General features: G+C 28.6%; 1 protein-coding gene across 1 annotated transcript; it reads left to right on the plus strand.

Moving 5' to 3' along the window:
* The first annotated feature begins 13,778 nt into the window (after nt 1-13,778).
* Nucleotides 13,779-16,979, plus strand: LOC129299776 (PGR5-like protein 1B, chloroplastic). The gene is made up of 6 exons (XM_054938246.1): nt 13,779-14,209; nt 14,307-14,403; nt 14,483-14,583; nt 14,723-14,779; nt 15,028-15,104; nt 16,934-16,979. The coding sequence occupies exons 1-6, from the start codon at nt 13,901-13,903 to the stop codon at nt 16,977-16,979; spliced, it is 687 nt and encodes a 228-aa protein (XP_054794221.1). The 5' UTR covers nt 13,779-13,900.
* Nucleotides 16,980-20,893: the final 3,914 nt, after the last annotated feature.

Here is a 20,893-nt window from a genome sequence, read left to right on the forward strand (position 1 = left end):
AACAAGCTCATCCTTCCTTCAGTCAACCTTACTAACAATCAACTCCAACTCTCACTTTCGCCATTGGTTCCGATGGAGGAGAAATTCCTGCTCCCACCACTTGATAAAGCTGCCACGTCTGAGCTCGATCTTAACAAACCACCAGATCAGTGAAGCAACGTGCATGAAGTGATTTTTTGAAACACATTGTGTCATACTTTTGCTTCTGTCTTTTGACCTCTTTTGTTTACCTTTTGATGTATATAGCTATATGGCAGGTTCAAAGTAGTCCAGAAGTTTGTATGACACAACCTATGCATTTGTTCAATATCACCAAAAACGTATAAACTATGTTCATCTTTAGTGTTTGCCTTTCCTATACATTTCTTTCACATTTGCTTTTCAGATAAAGCTTTAAGAGATGGTGAAGCGGACAACAAGGAAGGAAAAGTTTAAGACATTAGAAACTCGCAAGGCAGTAAAACGTTTCTTGGCTCCTTATGGTGAGATAAAGACAAAATGGAAGCTGACAGTGATAGCTATTATTATCAGAGGTGAGCTGAGGGATAGAAGAGAGAGTGTGGGAGAGGGACAAGCAGTCCAGAACAATGAGAGGATGCAAGACGCGTCAGACGAGTGTCATAGAGCAACTGATCAGAAGATAGAAATTTGGGAAAAATATTTACCGTTTGATTCAACTAATCACTTGCTAAGATTATGATCCCTATGCTGTGTTCATTTGATATCATCCTCCACTCAGAGAAAATATTGGATAAGTCAATTTACATAAAAATAGTAAATTAAATGATCATAATTATGAAATTCATAGTAACAAAAACTAAAAATCATCCGTGTTACCTATTTTTCAAAACAAAGATAAATATGAAACCTATAATAAAAATAGAAAAATATAAAAAAAATTTCTGGGAATTTCATAAATCTAAATTTTAAAAGATTTGTTACCTATATTTTATAACGTAATACATTATAGGATCAAATTCTAATCTACATAACAATTTATTAAATAATAAATTTGTTACCAATTCTTTATTGCTTAAATTTTATTCTATTAAGGGATAACAAATCTTGAAATATTAAATTATTTCTTATTTTGTTAATATATACGGGATCTGTTATTTATGTTTACCATGTATAAGGGTGAAAATTTTCAAAATGAAACAAATTATTATATAAATTTTAATTTACGTATATAAAACAAATAATTACTGTTTTGATTATTATGTCCAATTATGTAATTTGCTCGAAGTCACTTTCTTCCTTAATGTTTGTTAATTGATTCACCTCCAGTGTTCAATTAATAATTTTCATGTATGATTTTTGACTTTCCTTTGCTTGATAATTAAATTTAATTATTTCACCTATCAATTTCTATAATAATAATTTTACTATTATAGATCATGAAATATATTACTTGTGGATAATGAAATAATAATTATCTTTCATATATCTTTAGTCGTTATCAAATAATAGCCGTTTTTGTCAAAGAAGACAAGCCAGTTGATCGTCGTTATTGTCAAGTCACTTTGTTTTTTTCCCCTATGTTTTTACAATTTATAAAATTTTATATAATTATGTTTGCAGTATAGGAAATTAGAGGCAATCTACCGTACCACAACATGGCACACAAAAAAATGACATGAACAATATATAAATTGTATTTTCTTAAAATAATATAATAATATATAATAAGTAATTCATACTAAATATATTTTTTAACATTTCACATCATGAATATGCACGGGAAAAAATTCTAGTTAATAATTAATTTAGGATTGGGTTAATTATTTATTTTGTTAAATAATTATGAATGGGTGATTACATGGTTTTTGAAAGAATCAGTTATTTGTTTTTAAATAAACAGTAACCATCCATTATCAAGTATTGAAATAATGGGTAATCTAGTAAGCAAACGCAGCGTAAGTTCAGATAATTCCCTCTCCAAAATTAGTCAAAATTCCCTCTCCATTATCATCTCTTTCTCTTTGCTTTGCTCATCTCTCTTGGTGTATCCACTATAAAAATTCATCCAAGGTTTGTAACCAAAACCCGGTCCCTGTGAGTGGTTTAAGAGAAGTCTGTCATCACTAGAGGCTGAAAGTATGCTTTTTACACACTATATTCTTGTAAATTCGAATAGTTACAAACATAAATCCCAACTATAAGTTGAGAATTATATTTACAATTTAAATGTTTTATATCCAATTAGAATTCTTGAAAACAACTATCTGAATTAATATTTATGACTGATTTTTTTTTTTTTGAGTTAACTGTCATAAATTCCAAGTTTTGGGCCTTTAATGTCATTCTCTTTTTTTAAAAAAATATTTCATATTGTTGAAGTCAGAGTTAAAAATTTTGGAGATGGCAAGTGGTATAGCAGAACCATTGGGAGCAAGGGTTCTCTCCTTGTCCTTTCCCGCCCTCTTTCCTTCTTTTCCTTTTAATCATTGGATCAAAATTTAGACAGTTCATATTTAATCTCTTATAAAATTATGAAAAAACATATCTTTGAATTTCTATATTTTTTTTTTAATATTTTAGATTCTCACACTTTTATTTTTCAATGTTTTAAGGCCCTCTCAAGTCCCTACACTTTGTTCATAGAGGGATCTAAAACACTGAAAAATAAAAGTGTATGGATCTAAAATATTGAAAAAAGTGCGAGGATTAATAACAAAATACGAGCAAAATATAAGGATCTAAAGTTATATTTTTCCTAAAATTATTGTTAAAATGTTAGATTAAAAAATATAAATAAATAAATTCAAACTACTAAAATTCAATATAAAAAATTAAAAAATATAGTAAAAATAAAATAAATTATTTTGTGAGACATCAAACCTAAATTATACAAATCTTGATCTAGTGATTAAAAATTAGAGAGAGAAGGATAGGAAGGAAAGAGGAGGGCATTCTCTCCTACGCTAGATACAGTAGAAAGATGCCGGAGACCAGAAACTCAAAAAATAGTAACATATAAGATGGGAAAGTTAAATGATCTCTACTGCATTTAAGTCCCTCCCTCAATCATATGATCCCAAAAAAAGTCTCACTCAGTACCAAATGGTATAATGGTAATATAAGGATTCCGTCCAATTTTTTTTATTGAACACTTTTTTAAAAATAATTTTTAATCTTAAATATAGAATATTTTATAATAATTAAATCATTTTTTATAATTTTATTGTTTTTTGATTAGCATGAAAATATTTAATATGATTGTATCATTATTTAAAGTCAATGGTTAAATGCATCATTTTTTCATGATATCACAAAAAAAATATTTTTTAAAATACATGAAATAATTAAAAGTATCATGTAATAAGAATGGGAGTAGTATAAGCCTGTTTGAAAATATTTTTATTTTATTATTTAAAAAACTAGTGTTTTGTAAAACATGTGTTAAGAATAAAAAATAATAAAAATAAGTATTTCTCTCATTTTTTCTTATTCTCTATAATAATAATAGTAGTCTCAAAATACTTAAAAATTGTTTTCATTTTTTTATTATTTAAAATAATCTTTTATTTTTTAATTTTTAAAATACTGTTTAAAAATACATTATCGAATATATTTTTTTTATTTTTATGCTCTGGGACAAGCCTTGTATGTCTGTAATTGTGACCGGCAAAGTTTGCTTGAGGAATTGGGGAAAATTAATGAAGACTTCCCAAAAACCAAAAAACAAAACGCAACGGTTTGGAGGGTGTCCTTACTTTAGGCACGCACATTTCAACTAACCCCCATTGTGCCACTGGTTTTGGGCGAAGACAGCACAGATTTCTCCCTTGTCACTTCTTGGTTGGTTCATTCTAGAATTTAGGTCGACCTTTTTATAGATTTGGGTGTTTTTCTTCCGTACTTCCAAAAATAGGAAAAATAAATATGCAGATGTTTATAATTTCTCTTAATTTTAAATAAATTTTGTAGTTTAATTTTTTTTTAATCAAGTTCTCAGAATTTGATCCGTTAAATATGTCAATTTCCAAATATTAAAATCCTTGAATTTTTTAAAAATTGAAATTAAGAAATTATATATATTTTTTTATTAAGAGATAATTATATAACTTTAGAATTAAGGGTTAAATGGTAATTTTGCATTTATACTATAAGTCTAGAAGTGTTTAGGACCCTAAATTCATATAGTTAGAGAATAGGATTATTTGTTAATCATGTAATCAGTTGAGATATAGATAAGATTGAATCTGTCCTTTATACAGCACAAATGTGCCCTTTATATTCCTTGTATATGTGTCTCTATTGTATTGAATATCTTGTACTATTTATATCAATGAAAGGAGCCTACTTCCACAACTCTGTTTGTTAGCATTTCATTTCCTCTATCTTTGATTTTTCTACTATCAAAGCAAAGGGGATCCTCTTTTTTTACTTATATCCATCATGTCATCAACTTCTTCTCCTACTATCAATACTTCATCTACCATCATTGTTACCATTGTTTCTAAGCCAAATTCAATATTTAGCAGTCAAATCACATTGGTCAAGTTGGACTGAGGGAATTATCTTTTTTGGGAATCAATTATTCTTCCTTTGATTGAAAGAAACAAAATAGAATCTCATGTTAATGGTGTAGATATACGATCCTCTTGTTGCCGCAACAGATGCTACTACTATTACTGCTCCTACCAAAGATGACTGGAATGCTGTAGATCGTATGCTTGTTGGTTGGCTGATGTATGACCCAAAATAGATAATTAGACCAAATTTGGGCCCAAAGATATAGAATTGAGCTACTTGATGTATGACCGTTTGTAGATGAGCACACTATAGTGGTAGACCATGTGCACTTATAGTTTAGGGACAAGTGAATATCAAGTGCAATTTTAGGAAAAAAATTCACTAACACATTAAAGAGAATAACAAGTGAAATTTTAGAAAAAAATATGGAGAAATATTGAATTCTCATCACATATCTGTCTAAGGGGATGCATTTACAATTTAGGGACAATATTGAGATGAATTCTTAATATGTTTCACATTATCGGATTTCCAAATTGCTTTAACAATAAAAAAATATGGTGACTTATTGAGAATACTGCTAAAAAAGGGAGATTCTATTTGTAAATACTAATTAATTTACCCTCAATAAAAACAATAGATAAATTGTTAGAAGTTGATGAATGTGAGTTGTAAATAATTTGTCCTGACAAGCATACATTGAAGCCCACATAGAAGCATTGGCAAGGAAGAAGAAATTGTCTACTTTTAATAAAGTCTTTGCATTAACCATTTATGGCCTCATTTAATTTTTGTTAGCAATAGGAGTTATTGAATTTCACACTATCGGCATATTCCAAATGGTTGAACATCATCAAATTAATCCTATTCTTGCAATACATTTAATTCAAAATCTCAAAATTCTGATACCACTAATTAAGGATAATTAACGACCATCTATAAAATAAGAAAGAACAAATTGATAAGAATAATAAAATTACATAACTTCTTAATTCAAAATTTCAAGGCTCAATTTTGTGGGTCATAAACTTTATATTTGATATTTTTATTTTGAAACCTAATATGAAACATATGATTCATAAAAAAGTTTGTGAAGCCTTGAAAACATGAATATTTGATACAAGGCCTCTTGAAAATGAGAAATCTTGTATCCTTGGAGTTATTGTTGATTCTTTTAAACTTTAAGGTGTATGATTTGAATTTCATTAAATTTATCTCTAACTTACATCTCATGAAACTAATTAGACAAAAGATAAAAAAAATTTATTGTTTTGATTAATGATGTACAAAGTATAAAAAATATTAACAATTTATCATTTATTTCTTGAAATGAATGGTTATATTTACGGCAAGTACTATTACAAAGATTAGTCAATAACTACTATTTCATGGAAAAAATGGTATGATTATTCTTATAATGTTTTTCAAAATCAAGAATGGATATGGACAAACTTAACTCTAATACCACATGTTAAGTGGTAGTGGGCACATAAAATGAAGGTAGAGAATAAATGGTGAATGAATATATCAGTCTAACAAACTTTCATTTACAATCCAAGACTTTGATACCACTTATTTATTACATATAATTATGATTATTCTTATAATGTTTTTCAAAATTAAGAATGGATATGGACAAACTTAACTCTAATACCACATGTTAAGTGGTAGTGGTCACATAAAATGAGGGTAGAGAATAAATGGTGAATAAATATATCAATCTAACAAACTTTTATTTACAATCCAAGACTTTGATACCACTTATTTATTACATATAATATAGACTTAAAAGTAGTGAAAGATAGACAAGTATGAAGTATTTTTAGATCTTACATAATGATTTGAGCAGACCATATATCTTAAATTAAAATCTCAAAACCACTTATTTGGAAGATGCAACGACTATTTAGAGATGGAGAAAATGAACAAATGGATAAGATTAGAGGAAGTACAATACTTCTTAATTTAAAATCTCAAAACTTAATTTTTACGAGTCCTTCAATTTTATATTTAATATTCTCACTTTGAAACTTGATATGAAACATATGATTCAAAATGATATAGGAATATTTTTTTTAAAAAAAAATGAACTATAAAAAAGTTATCGAAGTCTTGAAAACATGGATATTTGATAGAAAATCTTCTAAAAATGAGAAATCATATATCATTTGAGCTATTGCTAATTGTTTTTTACAGTTTAAGGTATATGATTTAGATTTCACTATAGTTTTCTGTAACTCACGTATCATGGAGCTAATAAGATAAATATCAAATATTTTTAGTATTTTGGTTGATGATATATGAATTAAAAGATATTAATAGTTCATCCTTTTATTTTGGAAGAAAATAATCATATTTACAACAAGTTATATTAGAAAGATTAATAAAGAACTTCTAATTCAAGGAAAAATGGATATGATTATTCCTATATCATTTTTCAAAATCAAGAATGGATGTGACAAAACTTGACTTTGATACCACCTTTTAATAACAGGTACTGGTCACAAAAATGAGGGTAAACAATATATGATGGATGTGTAGAATAATAAGATATAATTTAATTTAAAATATAACGCTCTGATATGACTTATTTATCTCATATATTCAAACAAAACATTTGATGCATTTTTGTTACAAAAAAATTATTAACATTTATTTTGATTGATTAGCATATTAAAAATGTTTTACCCTCAATTATGGAGTGACCTTATGACCTATAAATTGTTAGTTTTCATGCCTTTGAAATTAAAGAAGGATCTAAAGGTTAAGAGAGTTTTTTTAAAAAATTATTTAACATGCTAACCGAATTTTTATTAATCTTTTTTGTTTTTTAGTTGAACTAGTGAATTGTTGAATATGGTTAGTATAATGTCAAGCAAAAGTATGGAGTTGATCCCAATTGGACTTGTGTACAAATGAAGAGGGATCAAGTGAGTAACAAATATTAAGCTGATCGAAAGTTTGAAAAATTTCACCCAACACATTAAAGAGAATATCAAGTGGAATTTCAAGAAAAAAATATGAAAAAATATTGGATTTACTCTACATTCTTGTACAAGCAAATCCATTAATAATCTAGAAATGTGAAGCATTTCTATTTCTCTCATAATAAATAGCAAAGGAGGGTTTTAAAATATTATACAATGTTTAGTACCCTCATTTTATATCCTCATATAAAATATATGATTTTGAATGTTATGGAGAGATTTATGTTCAGAAAGAGACTATACAAGTAGAAAAACTTAAAGGTATTTTAACATTAAAGTATAAAACTATTAAAATATAGTTGTCTAAAATGAGGAGCTATCTCTTGAAAATGTGGTGTGAGAACAAACGAGTAAGAAGTAGGGAGGGACACAATGTCTTAACTCTAAATCACAAGAGTTAGATATAACTTAATAGGAGGGAGAACAAATGAGTAAGCATGCATGACGTTTGAGATTCTATATATAATACTAAGTGCTATAGAAGGGAAAAAAGTCAACCCAAATGAACATTGGGATCAATTGTGTCAAATGGCATTTAATTTCAGTGATCTGCACTTTGACGAGTATCGTGGTGTTTAGATTTAAAGTTTTTATTTTATATTTTTAAAATAAAAATTTATAAAAATATTTAATAAATATATTTACCATAAACATGGACAATATATTTAATTTGGATTGTCCAATTAATATTAAAAATCTTTATAATTTTTATAAATTGACTATCAAAATGTACTCTGAATATTTCATATTTAATTTTAAATTTTTTACAGTTTGTATATTGGTAAATACAATATTAAAAATAAAGAAAATCTCCAAACTTGAACTTTCAAAAAAATATTTTTTAAAAAAATTGCATAGTCAATTTATAAAAATCATGAAAACTTTATTATTAAATTTAGATAATCTAAATTAAATTTAAATTAACAGATTGATGATAAAGTAAATTTATTAAAATTTTTATAAATTTTTATTTTAGTAAATATAAAATAAAAATTTAAATCTAGATGATGTGCACCCTAATGAGCATCATGATGCTCATTGGGGGTAATGAGCACTAAAACGGAACGTGATCAAATGCAAGCTTGATGCCGAAGTAATTCATCAGCCAACTTAAGCAACCACTTGATAAGAAAGGGGTTAAATGATAAATTTGTCTTCAAAATTTAAAATTTTGAGTTATAACAAGTTGTCAAATTATTTCTAGGGGTGTGCAAGAAAATCCAAAACCCGGTCAACCCGGTCCAGTCCGATCCAACCCGGCCCAATCTGAATAGGGAATAAGTAACCCGAACACTGAACCAGTCTGTTTAGACCGGGTTGGTCGATCGGGTCAGACTGGGTCTTGGACTGATGTTTCAGACTACGTAGTCCAGTCCAACCCGATGGTCATATATTTTTATATATATAATTTTTTAAAGTAATATATATATACACATACTCCATTTTTTTGTTTTGAGCCAAATACACATACTCCATTTATTTTCTCAAATTTTCTCTAAAATTTTTTCGTTCCAGATTCTCCCCCTTTTTCACAAAGCATGATATCATCCTTTGCTTTGTCAGTAGAGCCGTCCTTGCCATCTGTGGTAACCATCAGTGTTCTTCCTTTTCTTCCCCCATCTTGGCTTTCTCCTTTCTCCTTTCGTTGCTCTGTTCGTGAATTTCTTCGCTTCGTCTGGAGATTTCTTCATCATGTTCTGGAAATTCCTCATCCAATCCTTCTCCAAGTCTATGCGTCTTGTTTGCCTGGGATTATCTTCATTGTATTTACCATTCTCGAAGTCCTCTATGGGCATCGTTGCTAGATTTGGTCTTTGCTTTTTTTCTTCTTGTTTTTTTTTGTATTTGATTGATTCATCGATTTTGTTGCATAGATCGTTTCCTTAGGTTTTTAACCACGTTCTTGTGTTCCTAAATGGGTGTTCTATGACTTTTTTAAAGTTTTTTATTCAATTTATAAAAAATATTGGTCTCTTAGACCAGTCCACGAGTCTGGTAAATAATACCCGGTCTGGTTAGTCATCGGGTTTGCTTCGGGCCAGACCAGTCTTCGGACTGTAAAATATAGTCTGAAGCATTTTCAGACCAAACCTCGGGTTGAGTCAAAACCCGGTCTGGTCTGGTTTTTGGGCAGCCCTAATTATTTCCATGATTTAAAACATTGATAATTCAAAAATATTGTACTAATAGAAAGTTATCTAATTAGTTATTCAAAAAAAATTGAGCAAAATTGTCTTTTAATGCTAGTCAATGTAGTTCAATTAACTATCAACGTAGGTTAAACCATCACTATATGGAGTCCTTATATCATTTTTTTAAATTTCAGGGTAAATATTTTGCTAATTAAAAATTAAGAATATTATTTATACTATTAAGTACCTGGAGTGAGTGATTTAAAACTAAGACCAAATCAGATGTTGCCTGGCCACCTTACCAGCTCATGTTTTAGCTTTGGACCGTTTGAAGAGTTGGATTGGGTTGAGTAGTTCAAAACCAACTTTCGAGCAAGGATTCGAATTTGAGCTAGGAATTAGAGTCGGTTGAAGAAAACCAGACGGCTAAATAAAAATAGAAGGAGAAAAGGAGAAGGAGAAGGAAAACTGGCCGAAAAGAAGGAAAAAATGGAAAAGGAGAAAAAATACATATTTTTTAATAAAGAAAAAGAACTTACAATGGATCTATGATGAGAAAAGGACAACATTGAATGACAAGACACAGGTTGATCCCGACGACAAAAACAAAAAATGAGAAGAGAAAGAGAACAAAGCTGAATAGAGAAGATGAGGAGGCTATCTAATGGCAAAAAGAAGCATTGAAACAATGAATAGAATGAAAGAGAGCTTTTTACTTGGGAAAATAACAATTAAGGATCACTGAATAAAATTTATATAAATTAAGAGTCAATTAACTTTGAAATTGCATTAAAATCTTTTGATCATTGACTAATATTAATTTGTTATGTCAAAAGATCAAATTGCCTTTAAAGTAACAAAAAAAAAGACACCCTTACTATCACTGACACCGGCTACCAAATCGTCGCTGGACTCTCTGCTGGCGACGAGGTCACTACAGCCCTTACTATCGGTGGGGTCACTAGCAACCAATTATCGAAGCTCCAACCCCATCAACATTTTTATTCAAGAATAATTGATTTAGGTAGCCAAGAAAAGCTTGATCCCATGACCCATTGACCACTTAAAAATTTTGGTGTCCTATATATGGCAAATATATATATATATATATATAAGTAGTAAACCAAGTTTATAACCGCTTTCATGTTATAACTTGATAGTGTGTTGTTAATTCCTGAATGACATTTGCTATTTTACTAATGTTACTTATTAATATGACATGGACAATTATAAATTGAGAGTTTTAAAACTTTATGTATTTTACTTGTTAAAAGTCTAAATGTATTGTTAATCATGAGTAGGTTGTTGTCAAAACCCGAACGAATACTTGTAAATGAAAGACTGAAATGTACAATTAAGCTCATCCTATCCTTTTAGTTTTTCTAACTTGTTAAAACTCAAAAAATTATTGTTAATTGAGAATGAATTGTTGTGATAACCCAAATGCATACTTGTTGATGAAGGACTAACATTTGTACAATTAAGCTCATCTTATCCATTTTTTGAAATTGTTAACGCCCAAATGGACTGTTGTTAATTTATAATGAGTTAAAACCTAAATGGATACTTGTTGATGAAATACTAACATATACAATTATGCCCATCCTATCCATTTTTATATCTTGTTAAATCTCGAATGGACTATTATTAATTTTGAATGAGTTGTTGTTTTTAAAACCAGAATGGATACTTATTGATGAAAAACTAACACATACAATTATACCTATCATATATGTTTTTCTAGCTTGTTAAAGTCTAAATGGACAATTGTTAATTTCAAATGAATTATTATTAAAACCCAAATGAATACTTGATGTTGATGATTAAAAATACAAGTCTAATGGAATAAGTGTATAAATAATAAGCCAGTTCAGGCATTAATAAGTTAGAAAAACAAATAAGATAGGTATAATTATACAAGTTAATATTTTATCAATAAGAATCCATTTGAGTTTTAACAATAATTTATTATAAATTAACCATAGTCCATTAGGGCTTTAATAAGATAGAAAAATATATAAGATGGACTTAATTATACAAGTATTAGTCTTTCATCAACAAGTATACATTTAATTTTTCACAACAATTCATTCGAAGTTAACAACATTTATTCGGGTTTTAACAAGTTAAAAAAAACTGATAAGATGTGAGGGGCTTAATTGTACATGTTAGCTTCATTAAATTTGTAATTATCCATGTTATATTAATAAGTAATATTAGTAAAATAACAAGTGCCATTTAGGAATTGACAATACACTATTAAGTTATAACATGAAAGTGGTTAGAAGCTTGGTTTACAACTTAGACACACACACACACACACACACTTTGCCATATATAATTAAAGGACTTGGTGGCCAAATAGCCCAGAGATCATGAGATCAAACATTTTCCTTCATCACCTAAACTAATTATTCTTGAATAAAAATACAAGTCTAATGGAATAAGTGTATAAATAATAAGCCAGTTCAAACTTTAATAAGTTAGAAAAACGGATAAGATAAATATAATTGTACACGTTAATTTTTGATCAACAAACATTCATTTGAGTTTTAACAATAATTTATTTTAAATTAACAATGGTCCATAGGGCTTTAATAAGTTAGAAATATGGATAAGATGGGCTTAATTATCCAAGTGTTAGTCTTTTATCAACAAGTATATATTTAAGTTTTCACAACAATTCATTCAAAGTTTAACAATTTATTCGGATTTTAACAAGTTAGAAAAATTGATAAGATGTGAGGGGCTTAATTATATATGTTAGTCCTTCATTTAAATTTGTAATTGTCCATGTCAGATTAATAAATAATATTAGTAAAATAACAAGTATTATTTATGAATTAACAATACACTGTTAAGTTATAACATGAAAGTGGTTAGAAACTTGGTTCACACACACACACACACACACACACACACACACACACACACACACACACTCTTTGCCACACTTTGCCACACTTTGCTATATATAATTAAAGGACTTGGTGCCCAGATAGTCAAGAGGTCATGAGATCAAACATTTTCCTTAATCACCTAAACTAATTATTCTTTTATAAAAATGTTGCTAGTGCTAGAGCTCTTGTGACCAGCCATTGTCGATCTTGCTAGTGGTAGGGACCCCAACAACCTCATCGCCGGTAGGGGGTTCACCGATGGTCAGGGGGTCAGTACTAGTGATAGTAGGGGTTGACTTTTTTTTTTATTATAGGGGCAATTTAGTCTTTTGATATAACAAATTAATATCAGCTAAGGACAACGGACTACAATGTAATTTTAAAGTCAATTAATCTTTAATTAATATAAATTTTGTTTAGTGATCTTTAATTTCTATTTTTTCATTTTACTTCTCACATGTAGGTGTGATGGTGGGAGACTAAAATTTTGCCTTTGGTTAGTTTGTCAGACCACGTGTCTTCATTACCTTGTTCAAAATTCAAATTTTAAATGCAATAAATATATTATCATGGTAAATAAGTGATAAATAATTAATTGGGGAGACTTTACGTAGATATATTTACTTATTTTTATATAAAAAATAACGTTATATAAATGACTAACTTAATTAGTTGAATGTATTATTTTATTTTTAAAAAATTTAAAATTTTAATTACAATAATTTAATTATGATTAATTGAACCATACTATAAAATTGAACTATTTTTTAAGAAATTATTTCAAAATTAAATATTTTATTTCTTATAAATATTATATATGTATATAATATCATTTTATACTTAAGAATTATGTTACAGATTTGATCGTTGATTTAATTGATTAAATCATAAAAATTGTAATTTGTTAATATTTGGATTTAATGTTTGATTTGATTTTTAAAACATTTTTTGGAGGTAGAAAAGTGGACCCCAGTGAAAGTTGATAACTTTTTGGACCAGCAATGAAGATTGATATTAAATGGGTCAAATGCAGGCCCAATAAAACCTCAGTAATTCGTCTGGCAACTCAAGACACATCCACGTGGCCCAACGTGGAAGCCATTATGATTTGACAAACCAGGAAGTAGAAACATACGTGGAACGAAACCTTAGTGCCAATCAATTTATTAAAGATATATTGGGAAAGTGAAGAAAAATAATGAGAAAAAAATGAAGAGAATCTCCACCCTTTCCTATCTTCTTATTGGAAAGCAAAACAAGAATTTGGCCGTCACAATTCCCTCCACACACTTCTTTCTCTTGCCTTATCCCTTTCTTTCCCTTCATTTCCAAACAAATCCTCAGTTCATGAAACCATAATATCTCAGACTCCGTAGTACTGCTCATCAGTACTACTCACACCATGGCTCTCAAATTTGCCTTCAACTCATCAAGACCCTTCATTCCAATTTCTTCCTTATCCTCTTCTCCTGATGCCTCTGGAATCCACTTGACTCAGTTCAATGGCCACCACTTGCGCCTCCGGCGCCGCCGTGGTGTGCTCGTACTCCCCCGCAAGGCCACCGCCGACCAACAACCTTCAGGCAAGGTTGAAGAAAAAGAAAATGAAGAAGTTGTCGTTGATGGTAAAATCCTCCCTTATTGCAGCATTGACAACAAAGAGAAGAAATCAGTCGGCGAACTTGAACAAGAATTTCTCCAAGCACTGCAAGTATGCGTGTGTGTGTATATATATATGTTGGGCAAAATAATCTTCTTTTTCTTAGCTGACTATTTTTCTTAGATATTTAACTAGGTTTTAATTACAGGCATTTTACTATGAAGGGAAGGCTATTATGTCGAATGAGGAATTTGATAATCTGAAGGAAGAACTTATGTGGGAAGGAAGCAGCGTTGTCATGCTAAGTACGAAATAACTTCACCTTGATCGATGTGTGGATTCGTACTTATCTCTCGTCCATTATTACTAGTTCATTCACTACAGGTTCTGATGAACAAAAGTTTCTGGAAGCTTCTATGGCTTATGTTTCTGGAAATCCAATCATGAGTGATAAAGAGTTTGATAATTTGAAGCTGAGGCTAAAGGTTCGCTTATTGCTGTAATCATCATTTTCAACTCTGATCATCTTCTCACTGAGTAACTAAGAAGACAAAAGTATATATGAAGAGCCAACAAAAACACCAATTTAATTAAACCATATTTTGTTTTCTATGTAATTTCTAGATGGAAGGAAGTGAAATTGTTGTCGAGGGTCCACGGTGCAGCCTTCGAAGTAGAAAGGTTAGTATTGATTTGCAGTTTGTTTAGTCATTGTTGCTAATTGACTTGTTCTTGAAGTTGAGCAAGTTATTCAGATAAGTTTTGCATTACAAATATATAGTGACAATGGCAAGAGATATGTGTATATATATATATATGGCATAATTTTTAAATAGTGAAATGCTTCTTATTTGCTATAGAATTTTACTAGTAGGCTCTGATGTCAAATCTTTATTATTTCTCTCTTGATTGGCTTCATCGTTGAACAGGTTTACAGTGACTTGTATGTTGACTACTTAAAGATGCTCTTGCTGAACGTCCCAGCGACTGTCGTTGCATTAGGATTGTAAGCAACTTTCCTCTGTGTGTATGTGTGTGTGATTGTGATCATCTTTGAACAGCGTAGGTTATCATGTCCAAATATTGAAAATGTTGGCTCTTGGAAGTGCCATTGATTGGACTGTGAGTTCATATTAGTTGATTACTCATTTAATAATCATACGTGATTTTGTGACACACACACACAATTATGATTTTGGAATTTTCTAATTAGTATAATTTCCTATTTCTGTTTAAGTTGGTCCAATCACATTTATTGAAATAATTATAATTAATGATAGATTATATTTTCCTTTTTGTATTATAAGCTGGGTTTTCTTTTTTTTTTAAATAGAATATAAGCTTGCCTGTGTATAAATAGATTGAATGTAAAAACATTTACCTTTTTCTCTAGTCTGAATAATCTCATTCTTTATACATGTAACTCTAGTTTAGAAGATCGCCTTCAATAACTCAGAAGATATAATCTTTGCTGTCCACCTCTCGTCCTAAAAAAAAAATAATTGTTTGCACCTTTACAGAGGGCTGATTTTGTTGGTTAGATTTCCCCTTGTTTTTTTCTTCTTCCAGTTTCTCACATTTCTTTGTGCTTAAAAACAAAAAAAAAAGTTTTCTAATATTTCGGCCAACTTCATGAGTTTAGTCTTTAATTTGAAATTTGATCTTTTTAGTTTATGTTTTTTATTTTCAATTTTATGACCAAATCAAATTGATAATGCTCACCCCTAATAAATAAATAAGAGAATATAATTTCTCCTAAATAAAGTATAGAAAATTTTAATGAATATAAATAGGAAAATATATATATATAAATGTGATAGATAGCTAATATCGATCTAAATAAAATAGAAAACCCTAAATCAACATTGATCACATTATATTTAATTATACTAACAATAGAAATGTTTACATTATAATTAACTAACATTTAGTTATTTACACCAGTAATTGGACTAGCATTTGTAGAAAACGCAATGTTGTTTTATTCACTTAAGATACATATCACTTGTCAGCTTAAGTATGCATAGTTGTGGTTACAAATACAATAGAAGAAAAACTTGACATGTTTTTATGTTGAATCTGGCGGGGTCTTGCAAGTTGCAAATTGCAATAAGTTGTGAGACTAGAATGTCGAACGTCGAATGTGCTAAATTCTACTATCTCCGATTTAAAATATAAGTGTTTTTTTAATAAGGGATATTTTTTATTTCATTTTATCTTTTTAAAAGTTCGAAGTAGTACTTATCAAAAAATTTTCTATTATACCCTTATTTACTCTAAAATTTCAAAACAATATTGATTATGTTTTTAAGGTAAATTTGACAATGTGGCTAATATTCTTATATGTCAAGTACACTTCTTAATCTATGCAAATACTTTTAAAAAAATATATACCCCCTTTTCTTATATATAAAATATTTTTTAAAAGCTTATTTTATCTCTAAATATATAGGGTGTTATAATATTTTGGAATAAATAAATAATTTTGTCTTGTCTTAAAAATAGAGGAGACATTACTTGTGTGTTGTGCTTATTATCATCATGATATTAATCGTGATATCAAAACTATAAAATTATTGTGATTTTATATGATTTCAGCTAAATGAACTTTTATTGGTATATACAAAAATTAGTTAAAAACACTCTATATATAAAAACAGATAGAGTATTTTGAAACAGAGAAACAATAAATTTGTAAAATTTTGTGTTATAACTAGCAGTATTTACTTTTCTTGACCTGAGTTCATTGTGAGTTCTTATGATATAGATTTTACTGTTTGCTTGAGTTAGGTCATGACTTCTTCATCCTCTTTCATTCATTTCTCTATTTCTTAGGTTCTTCTTCGTTGATGATCTGACTGGATTTGTGATCTCGATCTGATAGCGGTATGCTCTCATTTTCCCCCTTCTTTTTTGCATGTGGTTTGATTCCATAACATCATCAGTCTCAAGCAGTAGTTGCATTTAAGGTCCTTTTATATATATTTGGTTTCCTTCTTCAGCGTCAAGAAACTTACATAGTTTTGAATTGTTCGGTGCAGATTCCAGAGCCTTTCAGCTTCATTCTTACTTGGTTTGCTGCTGTTCCCTTCATTCTGTGGCTAGCTCAGGTTCTCACCAATGCAATTGTAAAAGACTTCCTGATTTTGAAGGTATGAAATTTAGTAGTTAATTATATGATAATGTTTTCTTTTAGGCTGTATTGATTAAGTACAAAGTACTGAGTACAGATTAATTATTCACTTATATATATGTATATAGGGCCCTTGTCCAAACTGTGGTGCAGAAAACACCTCCTTCTTTGGGACCATATTGTCAATTTCAAGTGGAGGCTCTCCAACACTGTGAAATGCACCAAGTATAAAACTTTCCCTTAATTAACTGACCACAAATTCTGGTGTTGGTTTGATTTAATTGATGGTAGAGAATATTTTAACCATTGAAAGGAATTTGTCTCAGCTGTGACACCCAAATGTTGTATGATTCTAGCACAAGATTGATTACATTACCAGAAGGAAGTAATGCCTGAGCAGAGGTACGTTACTGATATATACTTAATTGACTAATTTCTCTGCTAATTAAATCTATCAGCTTTGATCAAATTAATGATTGTAATTAACCCTTCAAATACAATGATGACATTAACTATAAAATGCTAAATGGATGAACTTATGACAAGATCTGATAGTAATAAACTAATAGTATCATGCGTTTCATTTCAACATATTGAAAGGTGGTTTATTAGTTTCAGATGCAACATAAAGTACTGTCAAACATGTGGTTCGTTCAACTAATGAGAGAATTTTATGAGGTTAACTAAATTTTTTAGTACAAATTTAAGAAGTGTTTGAAAACCAAGTTTTTAGCGGTTAACTAAATTTTTTGAGTTCAAATTTAAGGTGTGTTTGAATAACCAATTTTTAACTTCTAAAAAGTATTTTACAACTTTAAAAGTCAAAAGTTGTTTGAGTAATTTTTTTTTTATTGAAATCACATTTCAAAAGCAATATAAAAAAGTGGGTGAAAGTAAATTGGGGCAGCACTTTTGAAATGTACATTTGGAGTTGGGGTATCAATGAAGGAGTTAAAATATGCACCTATTTTGATTTTATTGTTACCCTTACATTTCAATTCTTTTCATTTAATTTTTAATCTAATATATATAACTATTTATAGAATTTTTGTCCAATATATCAAACTTTGTATTTTTTATCCTTACTATTTAACATATCAAATTTCATGTTATTTAAAATTATTATTACATATATTTTCAAACATTTCTAATATGCAATCTTTGAAGAACAGAAATTACAAATCATTAAAAATCAATATTTATTTTGATTGTTGTATATTCAAAAACACTTTCCATTATCTATGAGCAAAATAAATTTAATTTATTAAATTAATTTTTAACTAGAAGTATCTAAACCACAAATTTTATTATGACAACTAATTTTTTAGTAAATTAATTTTTAACTAATAAAAAAAAAACCAAACACATTTAATGCACTGGTTCAATGTCTGTTGAGTTTTGACTATCAATACGGATCCATCCATTTTAGTGAATAAGTTGTGAACAGAAAAACAAAACCGTGGATTGCTTCTCCACGGCAATTTGACTCCAACGCTATGCAAAAATAAATAAATATTTGCCAAATGCTGTACATTGGAAAATATTTCTCCAAATTCTATAAATATGAAACTCGGTTTGTGTCAAACCGATATCTAATTTTTTTTTTTCCAAACCTACCAGTAACAAAACTTGACTTCTATAAGACCAAGTTCTACTTAAATTTTTTTTAAAAAAATTGTGACAGGCATAATGAGGATGCCTGCCGCCCATGCGTCATCTCACTTCCCCTATCTTTTCCCTTCTCTTCTCCTTCCACCCTCCATCCTTGTGTCGTGTGTGCTAGTGAAATGTGAGCGTATATTCATTTTAAAAAATGTTTGCATTTTATATGTAGAATAAACATATGATTATAATTATAAAAATTATAAAATAACTGTTTTATTATATAATATAAGATTTTACAAATTTGAATAAATATGAATCCATATTTACTAGTTTTATATTATTTAAATAAATGTTTTTATTTTAAAAAAACTCCAATAGGGGCATGAAACTTTAAAAGATAAGCATATCATTATAAAAAAAATTATTTAAACTAGTATCTCGCCCCATGTGATGCACGGAAAAGATATCTTAAAATTAGATTAGTTGAATATTTGTTTAAAGTTTCGTCTTAATAATAAAGTGAAGTAAAATATGGAGCATATGATGATGATGATAGGCCAATTAAATGAAAATTAAACCATCCCAACAATATGTTGCATATAAATAAAAGTAAAAACTTAATCTGAGAGTGATGAGGTCAATAATATTCATTGAAATAGTTATGGGTGACAAAGAAAATGAAATGAATAAAAGACGTAGAGTCGTACTGTTGTATCTTTCGTGTATCAAATCAAGTCAACTCTCGATCATTTTAAAAAACATGAATGTTCTTATATAATTAGCAAGTTTGGTGTGGAAGAAAAATTCGGTTCTTTGGAAAATAAAAGACAAATGTAAAGAACCAAATAAAACCTAGAAAGTAAATATTGCAAAAAGGGTACATTGTTGCAACAGACATGTAAACGTGAGGCATCGCTTTTTCATATCGGACATGGCATGGGAGTTCTGGTAAAAAAACAAAAAAGGGGCCATTTTTTGAATTTACTGTTCAAGTATTGTTCATGGTCCGCCAACTCTTAGATATAAGATTGATAATTATAAACAAGGAAAAAAAGACTTAATGCCAAACAACAGTTCATGCTCAAAAAGGTTTGAAAACAAACTAATAAATATTAATTTATAGGTATAAATGAATAATCTAATCAAATTTTAAATATTAGTTAACTTAACTATTTCTTGGCATGTACAAAATTTGATAATTTTTATGATTAGGAACAAATGAATTATTGTTTATAAAGATTTGTACCATATAAATTATTTTAAGGGACTAAAATAAACTTTTATGCAAAGCTAAAGAACTAAAAAGATATTTTTATTCAAAAATTTAAATAGAGAGAAAATTAAGAGGAAATCTTAAAATAAAAAATTTGTACTTCCTTCATTAAAAAATGTAAGGTATTTTTAACTGAATCTTACCCCCAATAAAGTAGTTACCTGCTTTTCAACTAATCCCATCTTTTCATATTACCTCTATTAAATACCCTACAATAAAATAAAGTCATTATCAATAGGAGTATTTTTTTTAAAAAAGCAATGATACACCTAAAAAACTAAAAAATGTCTTATATTTTTTTAATGGAGGGAGTACATGCCAAGCAAGAAAATAGTTAAATAAATAATATTTATAAATTTTTATCAGATTATTCATTTATACCCTATATTAATAATTGTTATTTTAGTTTTTAAACTTTTTGAGTAAAAACCGGTTGTTGGTAAGTCTTTTTATTCTTGTTTGTAATCATTAAAATAAATTTTTTTTTAAATAATATGTTTATCTTTTTAAGTTTCATGCAATTATTGAAAATTTTTAAAATAAAATACTCCTTCCGTTAAAAAATGTAAAACATTTTTTAAAGAGTTAGATGTTCAAAAATATAAGACAGTTTTAGTTTTTCAAGGGTGTAATTATTACCTTTTTTTTAAAAGTGCCCTATTGATAAATGACTTATACTTATTATAGGATGTTTAATATGAGTAAATATAGAAAGATGGATTAGTTTGAAAGTAGTTAATTATTTTATTGGGGGTGAGATTCTATTAAAATGCCTTATATTTTT

Source organism: Prosopis cineraria, unplaced genomic scaffold (assembly GCF_029017545.1).
Source record: "Prosopis cineraria cultivar Desert tree isolate PC_DT_omini unplaced genomic scaffold, ASM2901754v1 PC1293, whole genome shotgun sequence".
Taxonomy (NCBI): domain Eukaryota; kingdom Viridiplantae; phylum Streptophyta; class Magnoliopsida; order Fabales; family Fabaceae; genus Prosopis; species Prosopis cineraria.